General features: G+C 42.9%; 1 protein-coding gene across 3 annotated transcripts; it reads left to right on the forward strand.

The window, feature by feature from the left end:
* The first annotated feature begins 1,600 nt into the window (after nucleotides 1–1,600).
* PLCXD1 (phosphatidylinositol specific phospholipase C X domain containing 1) lies at nucleotides 1,601–21,889 on the forward strand. 3 transcript variants are annotated; one of them, XM_057368126.1, is made up of 8 exons: nucleotides 1,601–1,947; nucleotides 3,569–3,680; nucleotides 8,773–8,915; nucleotides 11,747–11,883; nucleotides 14,845–14,973; nucleotides 15,481–15,636; nucleotides 18,950–19,133; nucleotides 20,412–21,889. In XM_057368126.1, exons 3-8 carry the CDS (start codon nucleotides 8,804–8,806, stop codon nucleotides 20,687–20,689), a joined length of 996 nt encoding a protein of 331 aa, XP_057224109.1. In that variant the 5' UTR covers nucleotides 1,601–1,947; nucleotides 3,569–3,680; nucleotides 8,773–8,803; the 3' UTR covers nucleotides 20,690–21,889. The 3 variants fall into 3 exon arrangements, with proteins under 3 accessions (XP_057224109.1, XP_057224108.1, XP_057224107.1); XM_057368125.1 differs by lacking the exons at nucleotides 1,601–1,947; nucleotides 3,569–3,680 and adding an exon at nucleotides 3,992–4,050; XM_057368124.1 differs by lacking the exons at nucleotides 1,601–1,947; nucleotides 3,569–3,680 and having other exon boundaries at nucleotides 8,536–8,915.
* Nucleotides 21,890–21,914: the final 25 nt, after the last annotated feature.

Consider the following 21,914-nt stretch of genomic DNA (forward strand, 5'->3'; position numbering starts at 1 on the left):
GTCTGCCACCAAGTTAGAAGCTGCACACAGGAAAAATGGTGTCTCAATGGTCCTGCCTTCCCCRGGGCAATGCTCCAGCCTCGTCCTGCCCAGGCAACTGCCTCTCACGCTGATCTGAGAGCTKCCTTTGTAGATGAAAGATGTGGGTCTATAATGGCTTCAGCTTCTCTGTGGATTGGGRTATAAGAGCAGAGGGCTTTGTTTCTGACCTGTTCCAATTAAGAAAAAAAGACAGAGATTTGTGCAGAACAGGGAGGCCCCACAATATTAATGGGTTAGATAACAAACTAAGGTCAAAAGGGAGGAATGAGGAGGTTTTTCTCCTCCCKGTAACTTGAAATCCTTTCTAGTGGAGAGGAATGCATTTTTTTTGTGTCTCCCCAGTTTCTGTGTTAGGTTCTAGCAACAAAGCCCAGTTCTCCTCTTGCTCATGTCTTCTCAGATGCTGGGTCTGAGGAGAGAGTTTTGTTTATCTTCCCCTTGAAGTTTCCCTTCCTAGTAGGACATTATAAGCAGCTCTCCTGTGCATCTTGGAAGAGCTTTTCTGGTCTTTAATGTTTGTTTGTTTAAAACATTGTTAGTGACAGATGTGAAGTAAGCTGGCTGCACTAAATGTATTTTAGGGCATTTTAACCTTTCTTGTGAATAATGGTGTAGTTAAGTTGAAATTAAAGTCTCGCTTGCTACTGTTTGAGAAGAAGATTGTTTTGCCTGCACCTTGATCCATGCCCACTGAAGCCTCATTTATACTAGTGGGAATGGATCAAAATGGAGGAATTTGAGTATTTTTTCCCATGTTTTTCTTTTTTAAAARTGTAAATTCAAATTTTTTGTTAATAAAATTCAGCTCTATTTTCTCTTCTCAGCAACAGTGTACCCCATGAGTAACCCATGTCAGCAGCATTTTTACCAACTTTTATCACTGACTTTGCCTGTTGCAAATAAAGCCAGGGCTGTTTCTTTACAATGGAATTGACACTCTGCAATGTGTTTGGGCAACCTAAACCCCACCCAAATGCTTTTGCCTAAAGTTTCCTGCCAGCTGTTGCCAGATTGTCAGAGGCACTTCACTGACAGGCAGTCCATGCCTAAGGACCAGGTGGCAAAGGAGGGCTCCACATTGCCTCCCATCCTCACTGCTCACAGCATTGTAAGCTTGAGTAGCCATTGTGGACTCATAACTCTAGAAGGAAGCACAGGGAAGTTGTTTCATGCTCCCAGCAGGTCTGGGCTCCATTTTTCTTCCCAGGTCTTTTTATTTCCCAGAGTGACCTTCCTGGTGCTGCAGGCTGCCTTCTCAATGACTCCAATGTTCTTAGGAGCCATTGTGGCTGCTGTCCCTTGATATACAACCTTCTCTCAGGAATATTAAGCTGCCTGTTTGTTCTAAAGCCAGAAATTAGGTGAAGGTTGAGAGGACTTATCAGTAAGTCAGGACAGGAGCAAATACACTCATTGCCCAGGGCGGTGCAAGAGTACTCTCAGAACAAACACTCAAAATCCAGGGAATTCTGTTAAGGTTGTTTAAATGCTTAGTGGTATTTCTGTACATTACAGCATAGAGTAAAGGTGATCCATATCTGAAGATAAGAAAACTGGGCTGGAAGACAAATGTCTCATGCAGCATCTCAAATACTCTACATTTTGAAAAAAACATCATAAACCTTTAATTCATCTGAACAAATCAACAGATTTCTCTCAGACTGAGAGTATCACACTTTGGTATGCCAAAGTGTTTAAATAGATAMAGTCCAGTTTAAGGCTCTGTGACTGCTGCCACTATGGCTAACAAACCAGGAATGTYACTCTGATCCACAGCTGTAAATCAGACCTGCATTTCCATCAGTCTCCACGCTGATGCATCTGCCTGTTTTGACTCACTCAGATGTTACCAGCTTCAGACCTCTTCAGTACTGAATGCTTCCAAACCTGATAACCTCTTTCTCGGTAAGTTCYTCTTTGTCTTTTGAACTCCATTCTGTCTTTTTGATGCAGACATTTATTTTGTAAGGACAAATCTTGGGCTTTTTCATGTCCCTGGTTCCTCATCCTGAAATATGCTTATTATTTCTGCAAATACTGCTAAAAGTTATCCTTGCCTTGACTGCTCCTCAGAAGACATGCTTATTCAGGGATTTAATCATTTGCTGATTAATTTCCTGTCGTTCCTCCGTTTATGGTCTTCTAAGTCCCTTCTGAGAGATTGTGATCTCAAAACTAAACTAAGAGCAACTCTCTTGACATCTCTGGTAATTCCAGTGCAAAGAAGAACTGAGACACAAACTCAGACTTGAAAGGGAGGGGATTTAGGAGGGTTTGTACAGGGCTTGAGATTTCCTGACAGAGTATTTCTGTTGAGGTGAGACCTGCAAGATCATTTCCACATCACTCAGCAGACACTTCACATTACTAGAGTGTAAAGTCCTGTTCTAAGGTCTTCAGAATAAAATGYGGGATTTCAGTTTCTTTTTGGGTTTTCTGTTTCTCGTTCCAGATCCACAACTAATAGTTTTTAAGTTTTTCTTTCCACAGCTATGTTTTTCCTGTTAGTTCAAACAACTTCACACAGGTTTGCTTTACAAGACTGGAACAATGTCTGGCTGTACTGTATTCATCACGGTAGTATCCAGAGGCTGCCTGACTGTTGTTTTGTCACACCTTCATGGTCTTAARTTTCTAAGCAAGTGAAGAATTAAAGATTCCTTTGATTTGTACTCCTAGACTTTTCTGATTGAAATATTTTCCTATTCATTTCATTCCATGAAGGGCACAGTAATACTTTCCTGTAACTGCTCTCAGCTACTTTCTATCATCGTGGCAAAACCACACAGGCATCAAATAGTGCCTTTTCTTTCCTAACTTCCACTTTGCTTTACTTATTTCTTTTGGCATTTTGTCCTTTTTGTGCCTAGTGCTACAGTTTGATGCACATCTATTCTGCATGTACCTCCAGCCAGTTTTGKGATGCTTTGTAAGAGGTGATATACAAACAGCAGCCTGAACTGATACATATAACTGATATGTATGCATCATCCTGAAKCCCAGGCAGCCCTGCTGTCCTGGGATTCACCAATGGGAATTACTCATTGAGCTGAATGTTAACGTGATCTTGCTGTTGTTGGTACCACAGCAWGTGTTGCTCTGTACATACACACTGCTCTGCCTTATGTGAAAATGAGATCGGGAAATAGGCCTATCTGGAAAATACACCCTTGCATTACGAAGCACAACACTGCAGCAGCCTGAAGTTTTGCTAATCCTGTCTGCAGAYCCCAGAGAAGTTACATCTCAGTTCCATTGCAGGTGACCCCTTTACAGGAATGCTGCTCTGTAAAGAAACGGGAGCTAATCTTCTCTATCCATTCTTTTAGCTGAAGTTGCAGCTCTCTGCTCTTTACTTAAGGAACTGTGTTTTAGTTTTGGAGCACTAAGAGATAGCTGAGATCTTTTCTCCATCTCTCTGGGAAGGCTGAGAACACACCCTACTTCCAGAACTGCACGGAGGATTTGCATGTTTGCCTCTACATGCCACTCACTGCATTTATTTAYCTCCTGCCTCTTTACACAGAAAAGCTTTTTGGAGAGCTTGCCAAGATTTCTGCCAGGTGCCATCATAAGTGAATTTCACCAGAGCTGATGGCCTGAGAAGCTTTGTTGGACAGACACAGCAGGAAATTAAGGTACCTTTTGTGTATATATGTTCGTAAATATTTATTTTAAGCCTTCTTGCATTAATAGATGTCAGAAGCARCAGCAGCAGCGCGGCACACGCTGCAGCATGGCGCTTCCCCTGTCCCTGCCCGCGGGCTGCTCCCGGAGCAATGCCCCGGCAAACCAGCGAGCGGCTCTGCGCTTCGGGCAGMGCCACTTCAGCAGAACCACCTCTCCTCCTCCTCTTCACCCCTCCCGCCCCTTCTTCACCTTCCTCAAACCTGCGGCCACTTGAGCCAGGCGGGGCAGCTCCGCCCCGCCTCGGTGCGGGGCCCCGGGCGAGCTGGGGTGCGCACGGCTTCCCGAGGAGCCAGTATGGAAACGGGATCGTTCCTCGGCGTGAGTAAAGCACTTGAGAAGGAGAGGGAGGGAGAGAGGGATGCGTGTCCTCGGAGGGTCCGGCAGCGGGCGGCGGGGGCGCGGAKCCGCCGGGACCCATCGCCCCTGAGGGCTGGCGGCTCCCGCCTGAGGGGCTGTCCAGGTACTGCTCCTCACAGGGGTTCCTGTAATTCCCGTGAGGGCTTTTTTAGCTTCTGGGTCGGCTGCAGCATRTGTTCTACTGATGTCATCATGAATCGTTGTTTAATTACATCTCCCTCCCGGAACTGCGTTGGCCGGGTTTGGCCGTGTCCCAGTGCTCCGGGCCTGTGTGTGTGCAAGGCACGCTCCGGCGGGCACGGCCCGGGCCAGGGACCATCAGCCCGATGCTCTCGGTGTCCCGGCGCTGGAGGTTGGTGATCTCTAGCGACTTTACAAGCCTGCATGTTTTATTGCTTGTTTATTGCATGTGTCCTCCCAATGTAATTGCTGCCTGCATGTAGAGCACCCCGGAAAGGTCAGAGAGCTTCTGAACACGGGCAGCGGGGGCACTGAGGGTGGGTGGCTCCTGGCTGGAAGCCAAGCGCCCACCAGAGTCTCTGTCACTCTCCTGCTCAGCAAAGGGGGAGAAAAATGTAATGAAAGGTTCACAGACCAAGATAAGGACAGGGAGAGATCACTCACTAGATACCATCACAGACTCTACTTGGGGAAATCATTGAATTTWTTACCAATGGAATCAGTGTAGAGTAATGAGAAAAAAGCAGCGAATCTCAGAACCCACCTCCATSCCTCCATTCTTCCTGTTTGCAACTTCACTTCTGTTTTCTTGATTTTCTCTTCCTCCTCTACCTGCAGTGATGCAGGGGATGGGGAATGGGGGCTGAGGTCAGTTCATCCCGTATTGTCTCTGCTACTCCTTCCTCCTCAGGGGGACAGCTCCTCACACTCTTCTCCTGCTCCAGTGTGGGTCTATCCCATGGGAGACAGTCTTCCACAAACTTCTCCAATATCAGTCCTTTCCAYAAGCTGGTGTTTTCTGTGATCTGCTCCAGTGTGGGTCCCTTCCACGGGGTCACAAGTCCTGCCAGCAAACCTGTTATAGTGTGAGCCCCTTTCTCCATGGGTCCTGCCAGGAGCCTTCTCAACATGGGCTTCCCATGGGGTACAGCCTCCTTTGGGCATTCATCAGCTTCACTCTGGGGTCCTCCACGGGCTGCAGGTAAATCCCTGCTCCAGTGTGGATCTCCATGGGCTGCAGGAGCACAGCTGCCTCACTGTGGTCTTCACCAAGGGCTGCAAGTGAATCTCTGCTCCAGTGCCTGGAGCCTCTCCACCTCCTCCTACACTGACCCTGGTGTCTGCAGAGTTGTCTCTCTCACATATTCTTACTCGTCTTTTCCTRGCTGCTGTTGCACAGCAGCTGTGTTCCCCTTCTTAAATCTGTTATCCCAAAGGCTCTACCATTGTTGTTGATGGGCTGAGCCTTTGCAAGTGGCATTGGCTGTGTTCTACATGGGGAAAGTTTCTGGCAGCTTCTCACAGAAATCACCTCTCTAGCCCTCYCCACTATCAAAATCTTGCCATGCAAACCCAACACCACAGTTTATCACAGTATTGTGTGTAGGGTGGACTTGCCTGTCTGGAAGAGGGGATTAAAGACACAGTTCTCCTTTGTGAAGTTTAGGATTTAGTCATGAGAGGCAGCAGCTAATGGTTGCATTTTCATTTCTCCAGGCAAGCCTTGGTTTCTCTGTAAATATTGCCCCCCATCTCAAGCACAAGATAGCAGCTGAGTTTAGAGGTGGCAGTGTGCATATCTAGGGCTTTACACAGTGTGGGGGATCAGGACAGAATCTGGTCCAGTCACTTTTGTACAGGATTTGATCAGCAGATGGCTGTGGTACAGCTCCTGCCATGCACTGCTGTGGAAGAAGAAGAGGAGAAAGAGATGTGAATCTCTCACGTCTGTGTTTGCAGGACTGCAGTTTGTCTTGGTCTTGCTCTCTGCTGGCTTTCCTGAGGCCCAGCAGGCTTTCTGGGCCTCTGCTGGCTTTCCTGAGGCCCAGCAGGACATTCCTTGTGAAGTGTCCTTATCCTGTAGAGGCTGGGGCATTGATGGCAGCTTGTGCCAGGCTGAGAACCTGCTGTCCATGGGCTTTGGCTGGGCAGCACCAAGGCGTCTCCTGTACAGCCCAGCAAAGGCAATTGCAGGGCTTGATGCCTCTGCAAGGCATTGCTAGGCTGTCCTCTCACCCCGTGGAGCACTGGAGAAAGGGACCAGCATGGCAGAAACCCAGCTTTTCTCTGTCAGCTGYTGGGGCTGTGCCTGTGTTAGCCCAAGCAAGGTGGTGAGAGCACATGGCAGGAGGGGAGAGAGGAGGAGGGGAGAGAGGCAGAGGCAAACCTGCACCCTTGGACACATCCTGGGGGTGCTGTGCAAAGGAGCACATGCCAGGACGAGGTGTGACTGCCTGGCAGGGCTTATGGGTCTCGCTATGGGGGAGTGTGGGGGTTTTGGAGAGCCCCAAAGGCTCTGGAAAAGGAGCTGCGAATCCCCCCTCAAAAAGAGGAAAAGTTGTGTGTATAGCTAGATTTCAAGTCGGCATAAGTGCTGCCTAATTGCTACCATGTGCTGGGGTGTCACACCCTCACAGCTCCTGTGAGCTTCAGAGCCTGAGGAGAGGAGAGATCACCCAGTCTTTTGCAATTACTGAACAGCAATGCTATTTTAAGCACCGGTAGCTCCTGTCCACGCTGATGGGACTTGGTACAGAGTCTAGAGCAGAGCAGTTGTGGGTAAGCAGTGGTGTGCTGTCTGATGAAGCATGAAACACAGCAAAAAGGGACAAAATTAGCTGCAATGGCCTGTGGGGGACAGAAGCTGGTCATGTTAAAGTGCCGAGCCCGAGGATTGGTGAGTTGATCTGCCTGGGATCTGAACATCTTTCCAAGAATAAGAATAGCTGATGGAGCATATAGAGACCATTTCTTTATCCAGGAAAAAACAGGTCTGCACTTTTCCTGAATAAGCTATGGGCTTTTTCCCACTTAATTTTGCACTAGGCCCATCAAATACCTGCTTTTTAAAATAAAGAGACAAAGGAAGCAAGAGAGGGTTTAATCCACTGTTTCCCTGCTTACACAAAGGCCTTGTGTGTGTAGGTAACTTCAGAGGCAGCTGTTGTTCACTGGGGGAAGCCCCAGGTAACACAGCAGCCACGTGCAGCCTGTGTCACTGCACTGGGGTGCCAGGCATTTCCCCCTGGCACAGTCCCATTCTAATCTAGGCTGGGGTGACTGTGCTCAGAGACACTAATTCAAAGACACATCAAAGGCACAGCAAGGCAGACTAGGCAAGTGATGCTAAGTGCATTGGCAGGTATAAAAGCAGATCATATCTGTTATGTGTGGTATGGACACAGGACTTAGGAATGCAATTCCTAAAGCAGCTTTCAGATGACCTTATGTGACTCCTAAAAAACCCCAAACAAACTATTGCACTGTGTTTAAAGAAATGTTCTTCATATAGGCGCTGTGGCTTACCAGTATATAAGGAAAAACCAACCACCTCCTAGGAGAAACAATCTCAAATGAATGTGCTAAGATGCAGCAAAAGGGACCAGGGACTAATAGAGGTGTTTGCGGAGTACAAAACCTGCAAAAATGCATATCATAGCTGTAGCATCGACAGCTTTTTTAAAAAAGGATTAAAAAGATTAAAAGGAAAGTTGTGATATTAATGATAATAATCACTGTGCCATGGTCTAAAAGAAACTGTCACACTAGCTGTGACAAAATAAAGCCTTGCAGGCAGTGAAAAAAGGAAGGCTCTAATCCCCAGACCACCACCTGAACTAGGAACGTCCCAGAACACAGAGAGCTTATTTTTGTGTTCTGCATAATCCAGGTGATCATAAAATGAAAAATGAGCAGGTTAACTCTAGTAGGCCCTGGTGAAGCCATGATTTCTCATTTGGGTTTCATCCACTGGCACTCCTGCATGACCACTRCGAATTTTGCAGAAGATCCTTGCCAAGGACAGTTCCAGAGTAGTTTTCAAGAAGGTCAGACCAAACTGAAATTCTTATGATCAWGGATGCGTAGGGGTGATAAGAACAGGTCAAGAGGTATTCTCCAAACTGGGAATAAGGAGACGAAAACTTTCCTCTTTGACCCTAGACACCAGCATCACCTGCAAATCCAATGTCCTYACATCTTTGTAAAGGCTTTTTATAGAGGTACCCCTGTGGCATCTGATTTGATCCTTCAAGGTAAGTGTTCTCCAGGAACCTGAGGGTAGCAGACCTAGCCCCTGTCCCATRTCCCAGCCCTGCCATCAGTCCCCTTGCCACGCTCCTGGGACTGCAAAGGGTAAAGGAATGGACRCAGTTTCACACTGGAGGGAGGTACTCCTTGTGATTTCACAATAGCCAATRTAGACAGTAATTTCTTCATACCAATGAAACTGTGTATATTTGTCTTKGCTCTATTTTTCCTTCCACTTGGTCAGTTTACATGCCTGAAGCTGGAACCTACCCTTTGGCGTTATGCTGGAGGACAATGTTATCAAAAGCAGCATATGTTGTGGCTGACAAGCTCTTGACATTTTGCTGCAACTACTTGAGAGAAKGGTTGGCATTTTTTAGTGTTTCTAAATCCATTCTACACAGGTGCAATGTCATTTATTCAACTGCAGTATTTGGAGTGGTTTATTGTTTTTCTTTTCTTTTTTCCTYCCAGAACACCACATGAAGTCCCAGAGCACATACTAATGGAAGGCCCTTTGCAAACCATTGTTCACATGTGCCATGAAAATGGTCARTGGATGTCACGATTACCAGAGAAGCTCTGGGATATCCCCCTSTATAACTTAGCTCTTCCAGGTAGGGATTAACTTTTGTTCTCTGCTGTTTTGTTAGCTTGCCATTTAAGCATTGGAATATCCTGTTTGTCCCATTTCAGGATGGCTATGTTTATTATTTGGGTCAGTGTGTGGGGGAGGGTTTGTGTGATGTTATGTGAATAATATTGGTCTGTAATGTTTGGAGTTTCTTAGAAGGGAGGGGTAAAAAAGTATTTTTAATTGTTTTTTAGAAATGAGAAAAAAGAGGAACTTTTTTCAGTCCCTCTGCATCATCTTGTCAGATACTATTAATAATCTAAGAGTTGACTTATTTGGGCAATGATAAAATTTTCATAATTAATTCCTGTGACTTCCTATATAATAAAATGTTTCCAGAAGGGGAGAAATAACATTTTACCTTATTATTTGTTTCTTTGTACTGTCTAAGAGAGACTGTGAAATTACAGAAAAAGGAGAATTGAGACTTGTAATTAACATGGTTTTATTAATGGAGACTGTGATTTTTCTACATGATACTGCTTAWAATAACTGGATTTGCCCTATTATGTGTAAATGCAGTTAAATGATACCTCYGAATCATTAGCCTTTCTTTGGTCATATTGTTGCTTCTGTCTGTTGCCTTGATTTTTTTTTTCCCTCTCTCATTCTGTCCGAAAAATTTATGGTATATTGTGATCATGGGGAGGCACTGGAGGACTGTCAGCTCTTGAGTGGTTCCATTTGCCTCCACATCAAAAATGTCACTTAAGAAAAGTCTAGCTCACGTTTTCTCTCACATGTGTAGATGTGACAGATAGTTTGGGTGGAAGACAGCACAGTGTGTAGATGGATGTTTTACATAGGACCATGCTCATATTTTTGGGAAGGCRGATTTTTAGAGATAGTGTGAAGTCTTGTCTTCAGTGGGTCGAGCCCTGGGAGAACCCAAGAACTGTAGTGTTTAGGCTTTTTTCTGCCTGTTGTGAGATARTAAAGTGTTGAGTTCCAATTAAAATTGAAGCCCAGAAACTTACTTCTTTGGTGGCTTCTTAGATACGTAATTTGATGTTAACTTCAAAACAAGCACGTCTTCTGTTTAGGGTAAAGCCTATGTAAGAGGACCCAAGACAGGTGCTATAAAAGAAAGGATATGTAGATTTCTTGTTTAACCATCAAGAGCARAAAAAACAAGTTTCTGTCTTATGACTGAAAAAAGAAGGTAATAGTCTTCTCCTTTTTTCTGTTTTTCCTTTTGTTCCTGTTGCAAAAATCCTCCAAACCAGTGGGGTTTTGTTTTAGTTGAAAAGTGGTGTTTTGCTTTGTTGTTTCTATAAGGCTTTCACCTGGTGTTTCGTGGCCATTGTAGAAAGTGGAGAACCTGCTGAAGTGTTTGTTTGACTTCCTGGCTCTCCTCCTAAGGGTGACCTTGTTATTCTTGCAAATGTTTGTTGTTCTTGTGATTATACCTGCAGGGAGAACAGGCATGAAAAATAGTTGAAGGCAAGACCATTTCAGCAAACATTAGAAGACATTTACAGARCATTGCAAGCTATTAGCTTGGAATATTTTGGTGTCTGTCCAGTTGACCTACAAAATGGATCTAGCCCAAGTCAGAACACAAACAGATCAAGACCAACCAGGTCAAGACAGCTCTGGCCGGTTTCCAGAGGGAGCAATGACTGGGGGAAACCCAGTTTGGAAGTGGCAGTTTATCTCATGAAAGGCATGCAAGAAACATGACARAGTGTATTCTGAAAGCATGACGAGGAGACAGCAGCAGATCTCACTAATTAGTGTTGTGCTTGCAGCAGATTCAGCACAGTGCTGCTGGGCAGGTGTAGCTTCAAGGTCTGAAGCTACCTGGCTTGATGCTAGCTCACTATCTTTACATCACATATGTTGTGTCATGGATATACCCATCTCCCTTTCCTTACTGTAACTCACTGACATCAAAAAAGACTCGTGAGTAAAAGATTACCATCCGTTTGGTTTGGCATCCGTAAATGCAACGCCCATCAATGGAATCCTGCTTGTCTCTCTCAGACTTGGATTTGCTCCATGGGTATTTAATAGTTTGACTMTTACATTTTCTAACGAATACTTCTTTGATTGCATGCCCCCAATATCGATTTTTCATCTGCAGTGGTGGTGTTTCAGCTGTGGTTTGGGTGTTCAAAGCAGTAAAAGAGATCAAAAATGGCTTTTAGAAGGTGAAAAAATCGAGTGAGACATTAAACTATTATTGACAGTTTCAAAGAATTTTTATTTCCAAACCAATCCTTTTTGCTTTGTCTACTAGAAACATTACCACTGGCACCAGCAAGATTGACAATTCAAGAAAGTAGTTGTTAGCACCAGTAAACAATTAGTTTGATAGAAGACTTAAAACATAAAATGACGTGCAGATTCCTTGCAGATACTCTGTTAAGATCCAAGCAAGTCACTTCACTGAGTCATTAGCTTTTCTTATTGATGCTTYATAAAACTGGAAGAAATAATAGAATAGAAAAGCTGGCAAAATCACTGGTTCCCTGTCCTGAAGAAATTGTGAGTTGCAAYAGTTTCATCTAAACATGTTGCAAGTGATGTGTCAGATTTATTAAGACTTCAAGGAAATATAATGCTTTATTGAAAAGTCTCAATGCCTTCTCTTCACAGGGATTTCACACTAAGCTTATTAATATTAGCTGAGCAGCTTCTGTAGAAAATTCCACCTTTTTTGCCATAACTACAGAGACTTTCAGATAATACAGGTGTGTGGCTCAYAAATGGGGTGGTCTTTCAGGTGTGCACATGAAATGTAGCCTTGGGATGTGATCTTGAGTCATTAAGAAATGAGATTTTCTGTACATTTATTTTTGTATCCTACAGGGAGTCATGACACTATGACCTACTGTTTGGATAAAAGCTCYGCTGTGAGTGGCAATGAGTCCAAGCTGGTGAAGTTTTTAAGCAAATGTATGCCYTGCATTGTGCACCCCATTATCATGAAGTGGTCTATAACACAGGTAACCATTGTCTGGTGTTCTCTTCTTGCCTTGGCAAAGCTGAAGCTTGTGCTGCAGGGCTGAGAGTGTACAATGACAGAAAAGCCTGCTGCTGTCATGAGATGCCATGCTTGGTGTGGTTTAACCCCAGCCAGCAGCTCAATCCTGCACTGCTGCTTCCTCACTGCCTCTGGGTGAGAAAGGGGAGGGAATTGGAACAGTAAAAGCTGAAGAACTTGTGGGTTGAGATAAAGACCATTTAATAGGTAAAGTAAAAGTCATACATGCAAGCAAAGCAAAATAAGGAATTAATTCACCACTTCCCATGGGCAGATGGGTGTTCAGTCAYCTCCAGGAAAGCCAGGCTCCGTCAATGTAACAATGTCTTAGCACAACAAACACCATCACTCTGAATGTTCCCCTCTTCTTCCACCAGCTTATATGCTGAGCATGAGTCCTTAGGTGTGGGATATCCCTGTGGTGAGTTGGGGTCATCTATCCTGGCTGTGTTCCCTCCCAACTCCTTTTTGCACTCCCAGCCTCCTTGCTGGTGGGGTGAGAGGCAGGAAAGGCCCTTAGTCTGTGTAAACACTGCTCAGCAATAGCAAAAACATCCCTGTGTAATCAACACTGTTTCCAACACAAATCCAAACCACAGTTCCATTCCAGCTAATATGAAGAAAATTACTCTTTCCTATCTAAAACCAGCACTTTGGAGTATGAGATAGTAGCCATACATACCTGGYCATCTTTTCTGTGGAAAAAGCATGCAGGTGAGGCAGGGATGATACTTAAAMAAAGATGTTGCTTAAAGCTGACCATCTGGTACTAGAAACCCCTTTTCATGTGTTTATTGTTGTGGTAAATAAAATGTGCAWATACTAAGCTAGTAATCTCTTTGTTCCTTGCAAATGTATGTTAAAGAGAAAATTTGGGATCTTGATTTAAGCTACAGCTTTTGAAGATTCTTCCAAAGAACAGACTTTCCTGACAAAAAAGGGGTACCAAAAATCTTTCTGTTTTTGYTCTTGTTGAAGGAGTAGTTCATTAYTAGGGAATTAAAATGGAATAATTGATTAATATATGTGACAAAACATATATATAATATATATAATAAACATGCCAAAGTWTCTTTTGTGGTGTTTGAGCAGCTCTGGCAAACTGGAGTCTTAGACACTACCAGATATCAAATATGAGCTGGCAATGAGGAGTTGATGTAGAAGGGCACTTGCTTAGCTCAGTGCCTTGTTTATCTTGAGCTGCTTTTTGCTTTGGGGCTTCAGCCAATGAAAGATTTAGAGGTGTCCTAACTTGTGGGTTCCTGGTTGGTGAAGTGACCCTGTTGGTGACAAACAATCTCTTAACATCATTATAATAATTTTCTGGACTGAACCCAGCATGACAAGCAGGAAAGAGGMACAGCTACAATGCTGCCCCTCCTTAGCTCCTGTTATCTGTGTGGGGAGAGGACTCCACCCATTGGTATCCAGAACAGAGCCCACAGAGCCCTACTGATAGTAGGATCTACAGGTTCCTGCATGGCCCAGTGCCTAGGAGGTGCCTGCTTGAGCCCCAGCTGGTGTGGCTGCCAGTCTAGAGGCCCAAATATTTCCTGGGTAATATCTTTGTAGCTTCCAGTCATGCCCTGGATGCCCAATCTGAGATTGAAGCACTGAGCAGCWTTGCTCCTCTGGGCTTCCTTTTAAGTTTAGCCCTTTAGAGGTAATGTTCACACTGCCTAACTCAGTATCCAAACGCCGGTGACTATGAGTCTGATTTATCTAGTTTTCCCTTGTAAGTCAACAGAAAAGAAAGGAATTAATCTAAAGGGCAGTTGTGAGCAGCTATTTCATCTGGTGCTCTTTCTGGCCACAAAGGTTATATATGACCTACAGCTGTGTACACTCCCATCTCCAACATGCTCCAGGCAAAGGGGTGTGGATCATCTCTTCCACTGCTTCAGCCTGGTGGAGACCAAGCAGGCACAGAAGGAGCTGTTGGCGAGACCCATTGTACCCCATGGAACCCGGGGGCACACGGGGCTGGGCTATCCCAGCCTGGACACTAAATTCATATCTGAAGAACAGGGAGTTAGGGGGTTAAACTAAGCAGGGTGACCATCCTGCCATGTGTCTTAAGCTCTGTGCGAGCACTAAAATTAGGATATTCAAGAGCAACATGTTGTATTTAGCTTTTGTTCAATCCTTTCTGACTTAAATTAGTACTATGYATGGTTTCTGAAACCTAATTTTTTTATTCCTAGTAGGTTGAGCTGGGACAAATTAGTGTTCAAACATATTTAATGAAATTGATTCTTTTTTCTTATGTTAAGAGAGTCTTGATATAAGGAAAAGACATATCATTTGGGACTTCTTGCTCTGGAAACAGCTTTATCASCTGCTTGATTCAACCCTCAAATCCAGTGGAAGAGGTCTGAGGGAAGTGGAACTAGAGGAGTGCCTCTGTTTTGTGGGACTTCTACAGTCTAATGTGGACTTTATAAGAAACTTTATCTTGAAAAAGAATAATAGCCAGTAGTTTTTTCTATTTTTTGTTTTCCCTTCTGTTGAGGATGTGCGAGGTCCGCAGAGACAACTATGGTAGTCTTTGATCTAATAAAATAAATACAGCATTTCTAGGGTGCTGATCCTGCAGTTGTTTTTTAAATGAATGGTTGTGTGAAGAGCAATCATGTATTTATGCACAGGTTAATGGATCTTTAGCTTTCAGAACACAACAAGGGCAGCAATCTGAAACTTATATGTACCTGCAGTATATGCTGTGGGAAAATKGGAATCCCTATTATCAGAGAGCAAAAATGCTTCAAAGTTGCTACCTGATGCCATATAGTGACATTTTAAAGACAAAAGACATGTGAAGGATGTTAAGGGCTAACTCTGTACCTCTCTTTTAGCTTTTTAAACTAAAGAAACAGATATATTTCAAGCTTTTAGGACCTCTGTCTACTGTTTCACCTTTCAGGTCCTGACTGTGACGGAGCAACTTGAGGCTGGAGTTAGATACCTGGATTTCAGGATYGCCCACAAGGCTAATGATCCATCTATGAATTTGTACTTCGTGCATATGGTTTACACAACTGTTACTGTACAGGTATTTGCCTTACCTTTGTGATGGTTATAAAACCAGTGCCATTTCTTTCATTTAARGGCCATCATAATCTGAAAATGCTGGCTCAATGTCTTCTGAGTAGATTGTTTTTCTTTTGTGAGGACTTCAAACTAGAGAAAATCAGCAGGGGTGGAAATTAGCAGCTCCTTGTGATACTGGAGCATCAATCATTTCCTCAACCTCGGACCAGACTCTTTGTGCCTGCTCTCCACTGCCTATCCCCTGCCTGATGTTCTGGTGTTTATCTTGTGTTGTCCCAGGATGATACACAGGGTGATCCTGTTTCCCCAGTAAGGAGAAAAGTTATCAAAGAGAAGAAGGCAGTATATAGAAGCCCTATATAATCACAGAAACACTTTTTTTGAGAAAGCACTGCTTTTCATTATTGTGATTGTGAGTCTCCTCCACCGTCACTGCTTTGTTGATTTTATGTCCTATCCTCTCCATAGCACAAATAATTTTCTAAGATGTCATACCTGTTTCTTTTAGGATATTCTGTGGGAAATAYTAAGGTGGTTAGAAACTCATCCTGAGGAAGTTGTTATCATAGCCTGCAGGAATTTTGATGGATTAACCAAGAGACTTCATAATCATCTTGTTGCCTGTATAAAAGAGATTTTCCAGTGTAAACTCTGTCCCAGAAATGTAAGTATATGATCCTTTTTTCTCGTATTTAAAAGAATGATACGTCACAATGAGATCTTTGATTCCAAATTTTTAGATGTATTCTACTTCCACTCTGTTTTTAACCTAGGAAAGGTAACATTTGCCGCATCAGAGATAGGTCYTTACCTAATAGAACTGAGGAAATAAAACAAAGCTACATTCTGCTGTGTGGAGGAGGGAATTAAATTTGTCTGTTACRTCTGTTGAGTTGTGGGACAATAGTAGAGACAACTGTTTTCCATTGTCCTGTCTGAGTTTTCTTGGAAAGGAAGAGAAAGGGAAAAGAAGAGACCAAAGAAAAGAAGAGAGGAAAAGAAAGGAAAATGAAAGAAAAAAGAAAGGAAAAAAAAAGAGAAAGAAAAAGCTGTGTGTGTTACATATTTATGAATTTAAAGAATCAATTTTCTCCCTTTTCACAGCAATAATTATAAAACATTTTTTTTTCTATTTAAAATAGTTTAGGTTAGGAGTGACCTCTGGAGGTCATCTGATCCAACACCACCATGCAAAGTAGGACCAATTTCAAAAYTATGTTGAGCTGCATCCTATTCATTCTTGAATATCTCCAAAATGGATATTCCACAACCTTTCCTTGCAACATTTGACCACTCTGACAGAAACCATGTTTTTCTTCTCTATCTGGTCAGAATCTCTTTTGTGTCTGCTAACTTCCAATCCTTTGCTGTGCATATCTGAGGAGAGTAGTAAAATCTCTGCATTTGCTTGTTAGATATTTGCAGACAGCAGTAAGACCTGTCCACTCCTCTCTTTTCATACTGGACAGACTCAACTCCCTCAGCCTGTCCTTGTGTGTCATGTTCCAGCTTCTGCTCCAGCTTCTGCTCGCTCTGGTTGTGTGCTGCTGGATTCTTTGTACTGTGCAAGTCCCAGCTGGAGCCCCATTTCATCCTCATGACTTGAGATGCAGTCCCACATTTGCTGAATAGAAGGAACGATCCCCTTTTCTTGATTTGCTGTCTGTGCCTCTAGTAATACAGCCCAGTTCACAGCTCACCTTTGCCGGGTGGGAACATTACTGGCTCATGTTCAGCTTGATGTCTTTGAGAACCTTCAGGTCTTTTTCTGCAAAGCAGGTGTCTACCCASCTGCCATTCAGTCACCCAAACCTCMAAAAAAMCCCTAATTTAAATAATCAGAAMATATTTGATTGCTAGATTTCAGAAGTTGAGACTTTTAGCTTCCTCTATGTTTTTTTACAAGGTGTGGGAGCTTTTAGTAGTTAAACAATTAACATTTCAAAGATGCACAGGAACAGAGGGTTTTCTCTGGAGATGTGAGTGGTACAGGAGAATGATGACCCTGTTTGCGATTCAAATTCAGCCTTTGAAGCTGGTGTATCAGTAACGTGTGACTATTACCATTTCAAAGAATTTTGTACAGCAGAGTTAAAATAGAACAATTCTCAGCAAAACTAGGGGATTCTGAAYATTCAGGCCTCAGCTGAATAACTGAAGACCTGAGTGACACTTTTATTGTTTCCCCAAATAATTTGAGTGTGTTAGTTGTGGATGAGCAGAGATACTGGAGAAGGTGGTCAAATTTGCTTTCAGACACATGGCCACCTCTCGAAAAGAAAAAAGTAAGTAACTGCAGAAGGGGCAAGCTGCTGATGACAAATGGTTAAACGAAGGCATTGAAAGAATGGTCTGAGATGACTTCACTGAAGAAAGAACACTTCCAAGTTTTGTCCAGGGGAAGGAAGGAAGGGAACTGGAGTAAACACAAACCYCGTACTTCCTTTGAGTGGGAAAACTTTATTTCTGTGGGGTCTTTGACCAGCACAGTGGATCTCACAWTTTTTTCTAGTGGTACCAGTGCAGTTTAGGCAGCTGTGGGATTTTTCAGGATTAGATTTAGATTTAGATTGACTATAAAATATCCAAGTGCTTGTTGACTTACTAAAAAATAAAATGTTACTGTCTTTCAAGACTGCATCTCTGTAGTCAAAGTGTCAAAGTGTCAACGAAGCAGCTGCTAAGTCGAGGTCTGTATGTAGTACTGGCACAGGCCACAGCGTGACAATATTACACTGCATTTAAGATTTTGTCAAYTATTTGAGGTATCTTCCTTTGATCTGTATTATTAGGGTTTAAAAATCCCCTGTTAGACTTTCATTTCTGCTTTGTTTGCAAAATAAGCACCTGTGTTCATATACATATTCCTGGTAGGGTTTTTTTTTGGCTTTTATTGCACATCTTTGTTGTTTGTTTGTTTGTTTGTTTGTTTAAGAGGCTGCAGCTTTAGAAAGGCTGCTGGAGTACAGCAAAGGCTCCAGTCAACCACAGAGTTTTGTACCTTGAGTAGCTCGTGCCTTAATTTTGCAATATCTTCTGACCTAATGGGGCTTGCATTCTCTCTTTTGTGGATGAACTGAGAGGGATTCTTTCAACCCTCAGCTTTCTTCAAATATTTACATTAATAATTTTCAAGTGCCTTTGGCTTTTATTTTAATTGGTAAACTAATTGGAACATCAAAATGCCACCATTTTCTTTTTACAAGCAGCAAACGTAGTTTTTAACCACTATGTTCTTAGAAAAAAMCAATGCCTTTTAAATATGTTGGTTTTTCAAATAAAACTAGTCAGAGGGCCTGAGTTCTCTCCAATGGTAACTTCTGAGGCTGGAAAATGTAATTTCATATTGAGACACTTAAATTGTGCAGCTATTTCAGCCCATCTATCTTTTAGAGAAAGTGTCTGACTCAGGTCTTCCTCTCTCTCAATTGAAAATGTCCGGAGCATCCCAATTTCAGAAATTTTCCACTTAGAAAAATTAGAATTAATGTAGCTTTTGGAGATTCACTTTTAGTCTCACCAAGTTTGAAGCAGTTCAGTTTTCTTTGATGGTTACAGTGCCAAATTTGCATCAATGCGGGGCATTTGCTAAAATGATTTCTCCTCTTGTGTCTGCATTCCTATAGCAGATATATATAGGTATATATAGCAGATGGTCTGTATCTTCTTCCCCTAACAAATTTCCAGCAGTGGCTTGTGCACAAGGGCTGACCAGGGATGGTTTCCTGTTATGCAGGTGTGAGACCTAGAATTGTATACTTTATCACAGTTAAATGGTTTGGGGAAAGGAGGAATTTGTTGAAGCTCCCAGGGTCCTATTGCCCTGCAGCTTGTAAACCAGCCCATTGCCTATTRGGCTGCTAATTTAAAAGCTTTATCTGAACGGAATCTGTGCCAAGGTAATGTCACACATCGGTATTTAGACTTTGGGAACATTGCTGTGTTGCTGACTCCAACCTGGGCATGCTTCCTTTTAGGTGGTGCCAACACTGCGGACCCTGTGGCGCCTCGGCCATCAGGTCATAGTGTCGTACGAGGAGGAGGTGGAACTGGGGAAGCACTGTGAGCTGTGGCCCCCGATCCCATACTGGTGGGGAAACAAAACATCCACTCGTGCTCTCATCCGGTATTTGGAGCGCATGAAGCGGATGGGCCGTCCAGGTAGGCACAGGGAGYTTGCACAGAGGAGAGAAGGGGCGCTTACAGCAATGCAAAACAAGTAGGGAGTTGGGAGATTGTAGTCTTGTGGGATACAACCACCCTGCTGGGTGCTCTGCCCACCCCTGGGTGARTGTGATGTTGTCTTTGGTGCTGTGGATATGTGCCACTGTATGCACATGCACACACTACAGAAACTGTGGCAGCCACCTCGCTCGTGTGAAAGGGACCCCTCAGCGCAGACGAGCTCTGGGCACAGTTGTGCCCATTCCATGGGCAGGAGGCTGCTTCCTCAATCCAGTGCTTGCTGCTTTAGGCAGCACAGATGATGAGAGAAGTGCACTCCACTAGCCTTGCTCTGAAAGGAAATCCTTACCAGATTTCTCTCAAGGGAGACCTTACAGCTCTCTACAGCTTGAAAGGAAGTTGTAGCAAGGTGGAAACTGACCTCTTCTCCCAGCCAACCAACACAGGGCAAGAGGAAATGGCCTCAAGTTGTGCCAGGGRATGTTGAGGTTGGACACCAGGAAGAATTTCATTACTGAAAGTSTGGTTAAGCATTGGAATGGGCTGCCCAGGGAGGTGCTGGAGTCATTATCCTTGGAAGTGTTCAAGAAACAACTGGATGTGGTACTTAGTGCCATGGTTTAGTTGTCCTKGTGGTGTTTCATCAAATGTTGGACTTGATGATCTTGGAGRTCTTTTCCAACCAYAGTGATTCTGTGRTGCAAGAGCAGTAYGTGAAGRCTGTAGCTGCACCATTGAACAGCAGCACTCAAGCATGCTGCTCTAGTATAATCTGACAGAGGTTCAGTTCAGAACCTCTGACACAGCTTTGGAAGTGAATGCACAGGGTGGTGATGGAGAGAGCCSCCTCAGAAGTGCACTCCCCAGCCGAAGGAAAATGCTTGTGTGGCTACACCCTGTGTTCCCATCCATCACAGGAGAAGGCTAAGCATTTGGAAGCAACACTCACAGAAACAAACAATTTACAAAGAAGGACTAGTTAGTGGAGCATCTTTAGACTACAATGAATAACTAGACAAATTTAGTCAAACTGGAATGATTCGATAACTCTTTGTGGCTCAGGAACTGTTTACTAGAGCATGCATTTGCAACAAGGGGAAACAGTTGTAGGGACATGAAACAATACAGAAAGAGTGTGAAGTTAGTGTTTTAATGGACCCCATTGGAATGAGATGTGAAGCTAATGCAATACTGAGAAGTTTCTCTTCTCCTCAAAAGAATATTTAATGTGTCACTTTCTGATTTTTGTTTCAGAAAAATTCTTTGTAGCAGGGATTAACCTTACTGAAAATTTAAGGTATATTCTCGTACACCCATTTGGATCKTTGAAGAAAATGACACTCCAGAGTCTTCCATTCTTGAAAATATGGATAAAGCAGCAGCGTCCAGGACCAAAAAAAAAATGTATTAACATCATTGCTGGAGACTTTATAGGAAACAATGATTTTGTCAAAGATGTGATAGAACTTAATACAAAAATTAATCCTCCATTGCCCTGTCAAAGTAGAGAAGGTGAAACMAATAGCATTTAATTATCAGCTTCTTAATCTGTGAAAAGCTGAAAAGGCTTTGTCTGCATTTATTGTGTGCTGCTGTAAACATCCTGAATCCCATAAAGGTCCAGTTCACTTAAGACAGACCTGTTTTAAAGGCTCAGCAAGAAAAGGTCTCACAACATTGTCAGAGTTTTGAGACCTTTGCACAGGAAAGAGCAGGTGTACCTTGCTGCAGTCTCTACAGAACTATGGTATAGGGGTAATTTTTTTCAGAGGTGCTTTGATTCTGCAGCAGCTGGCAATACTCAACCTTATTTTACACAGGACTAAGAAGGAGAAGTATGTCAGTAGCTGCATGAATTATTTAGTGGTAAGATTTTATCTTTCTTATAATTGTAAGGATATTCTGCACTACTTGCAACCCCAATTCTTACTCTTTTTGACTTGTTCGTTTTTACAGTTTGTGTCAAATAAACAAAAGGAACAACTAAGAAGTATTTTTGATATACCAAAGGTGCTGTACTGACAATCAAATTTGACATGATTTTATATATACACCAATGTGCTGAGTATCACTTGGGAGCCCCCTTACCAACAGGACAGCCACAAAATTATTTAGGATTTGTAAGAGGTAGTTGTATTTGCACACTTAGTCATGGCAGTTCTGGAGGGATAAAGATACCAAAACTAGGCCCTTATACAGTTTTGTCTGTGGCGATGAAATGTTTTATTAGGTGTTGCCAAAATATGCCTTACACTGAAAATAAACMCAGTGGAAACAAATTCCTGATCTTAACTTAAACTCCTCTAGAAAWACAGATTCTTGGATTCTATCATGCTCATTTGGGGTTTCACACCTGGTATTTTATTTAGCTATTTTAATAGCTCTGTAATTATTTTTCCTCTCACTCAGTAGTTTTTGCTTATGTCAAAACTAAGAGGTTTATGCTGTATCCCATTGCATATTAATTCTGTTTTTCTAAATGAACTGTGTAATAAYAGATGACCATGAAGGCAACAGAAAAGTCAAGCATCAGGACTAAAACAAAACCAGTTATTGTGTATAGTTCACTATGCAACTTCATCCATTTACCTCACTTTTTAAATGCACTTTATATTCAAAAACTAAATCCAGATGTCTGACAAGATGCTAATGTTTGCACAAGTTTTTCTGCCTATCTTTTTGCCCTCTTCTGTACCCATGTTACTCTAATAAAACTTGATCTCTCTGTGTAATATGAACTGAAATAGTTTGGCTTCT

This window comes from Malurus melanocephalus, unplaced genomic scaffold (assembly GCF_030028575.1).
Source record: "Malurus melanocephalus ecotype Western Australia unplaced genomic scaffold, MMel_1.1 scaffold_88, whole genome shotgun sequence".
NCBI lineage: Eukaryota > Metazoa > Chordata > Aves > Passeriformes > Maluridae > Malurus > Malurus melanocephalus.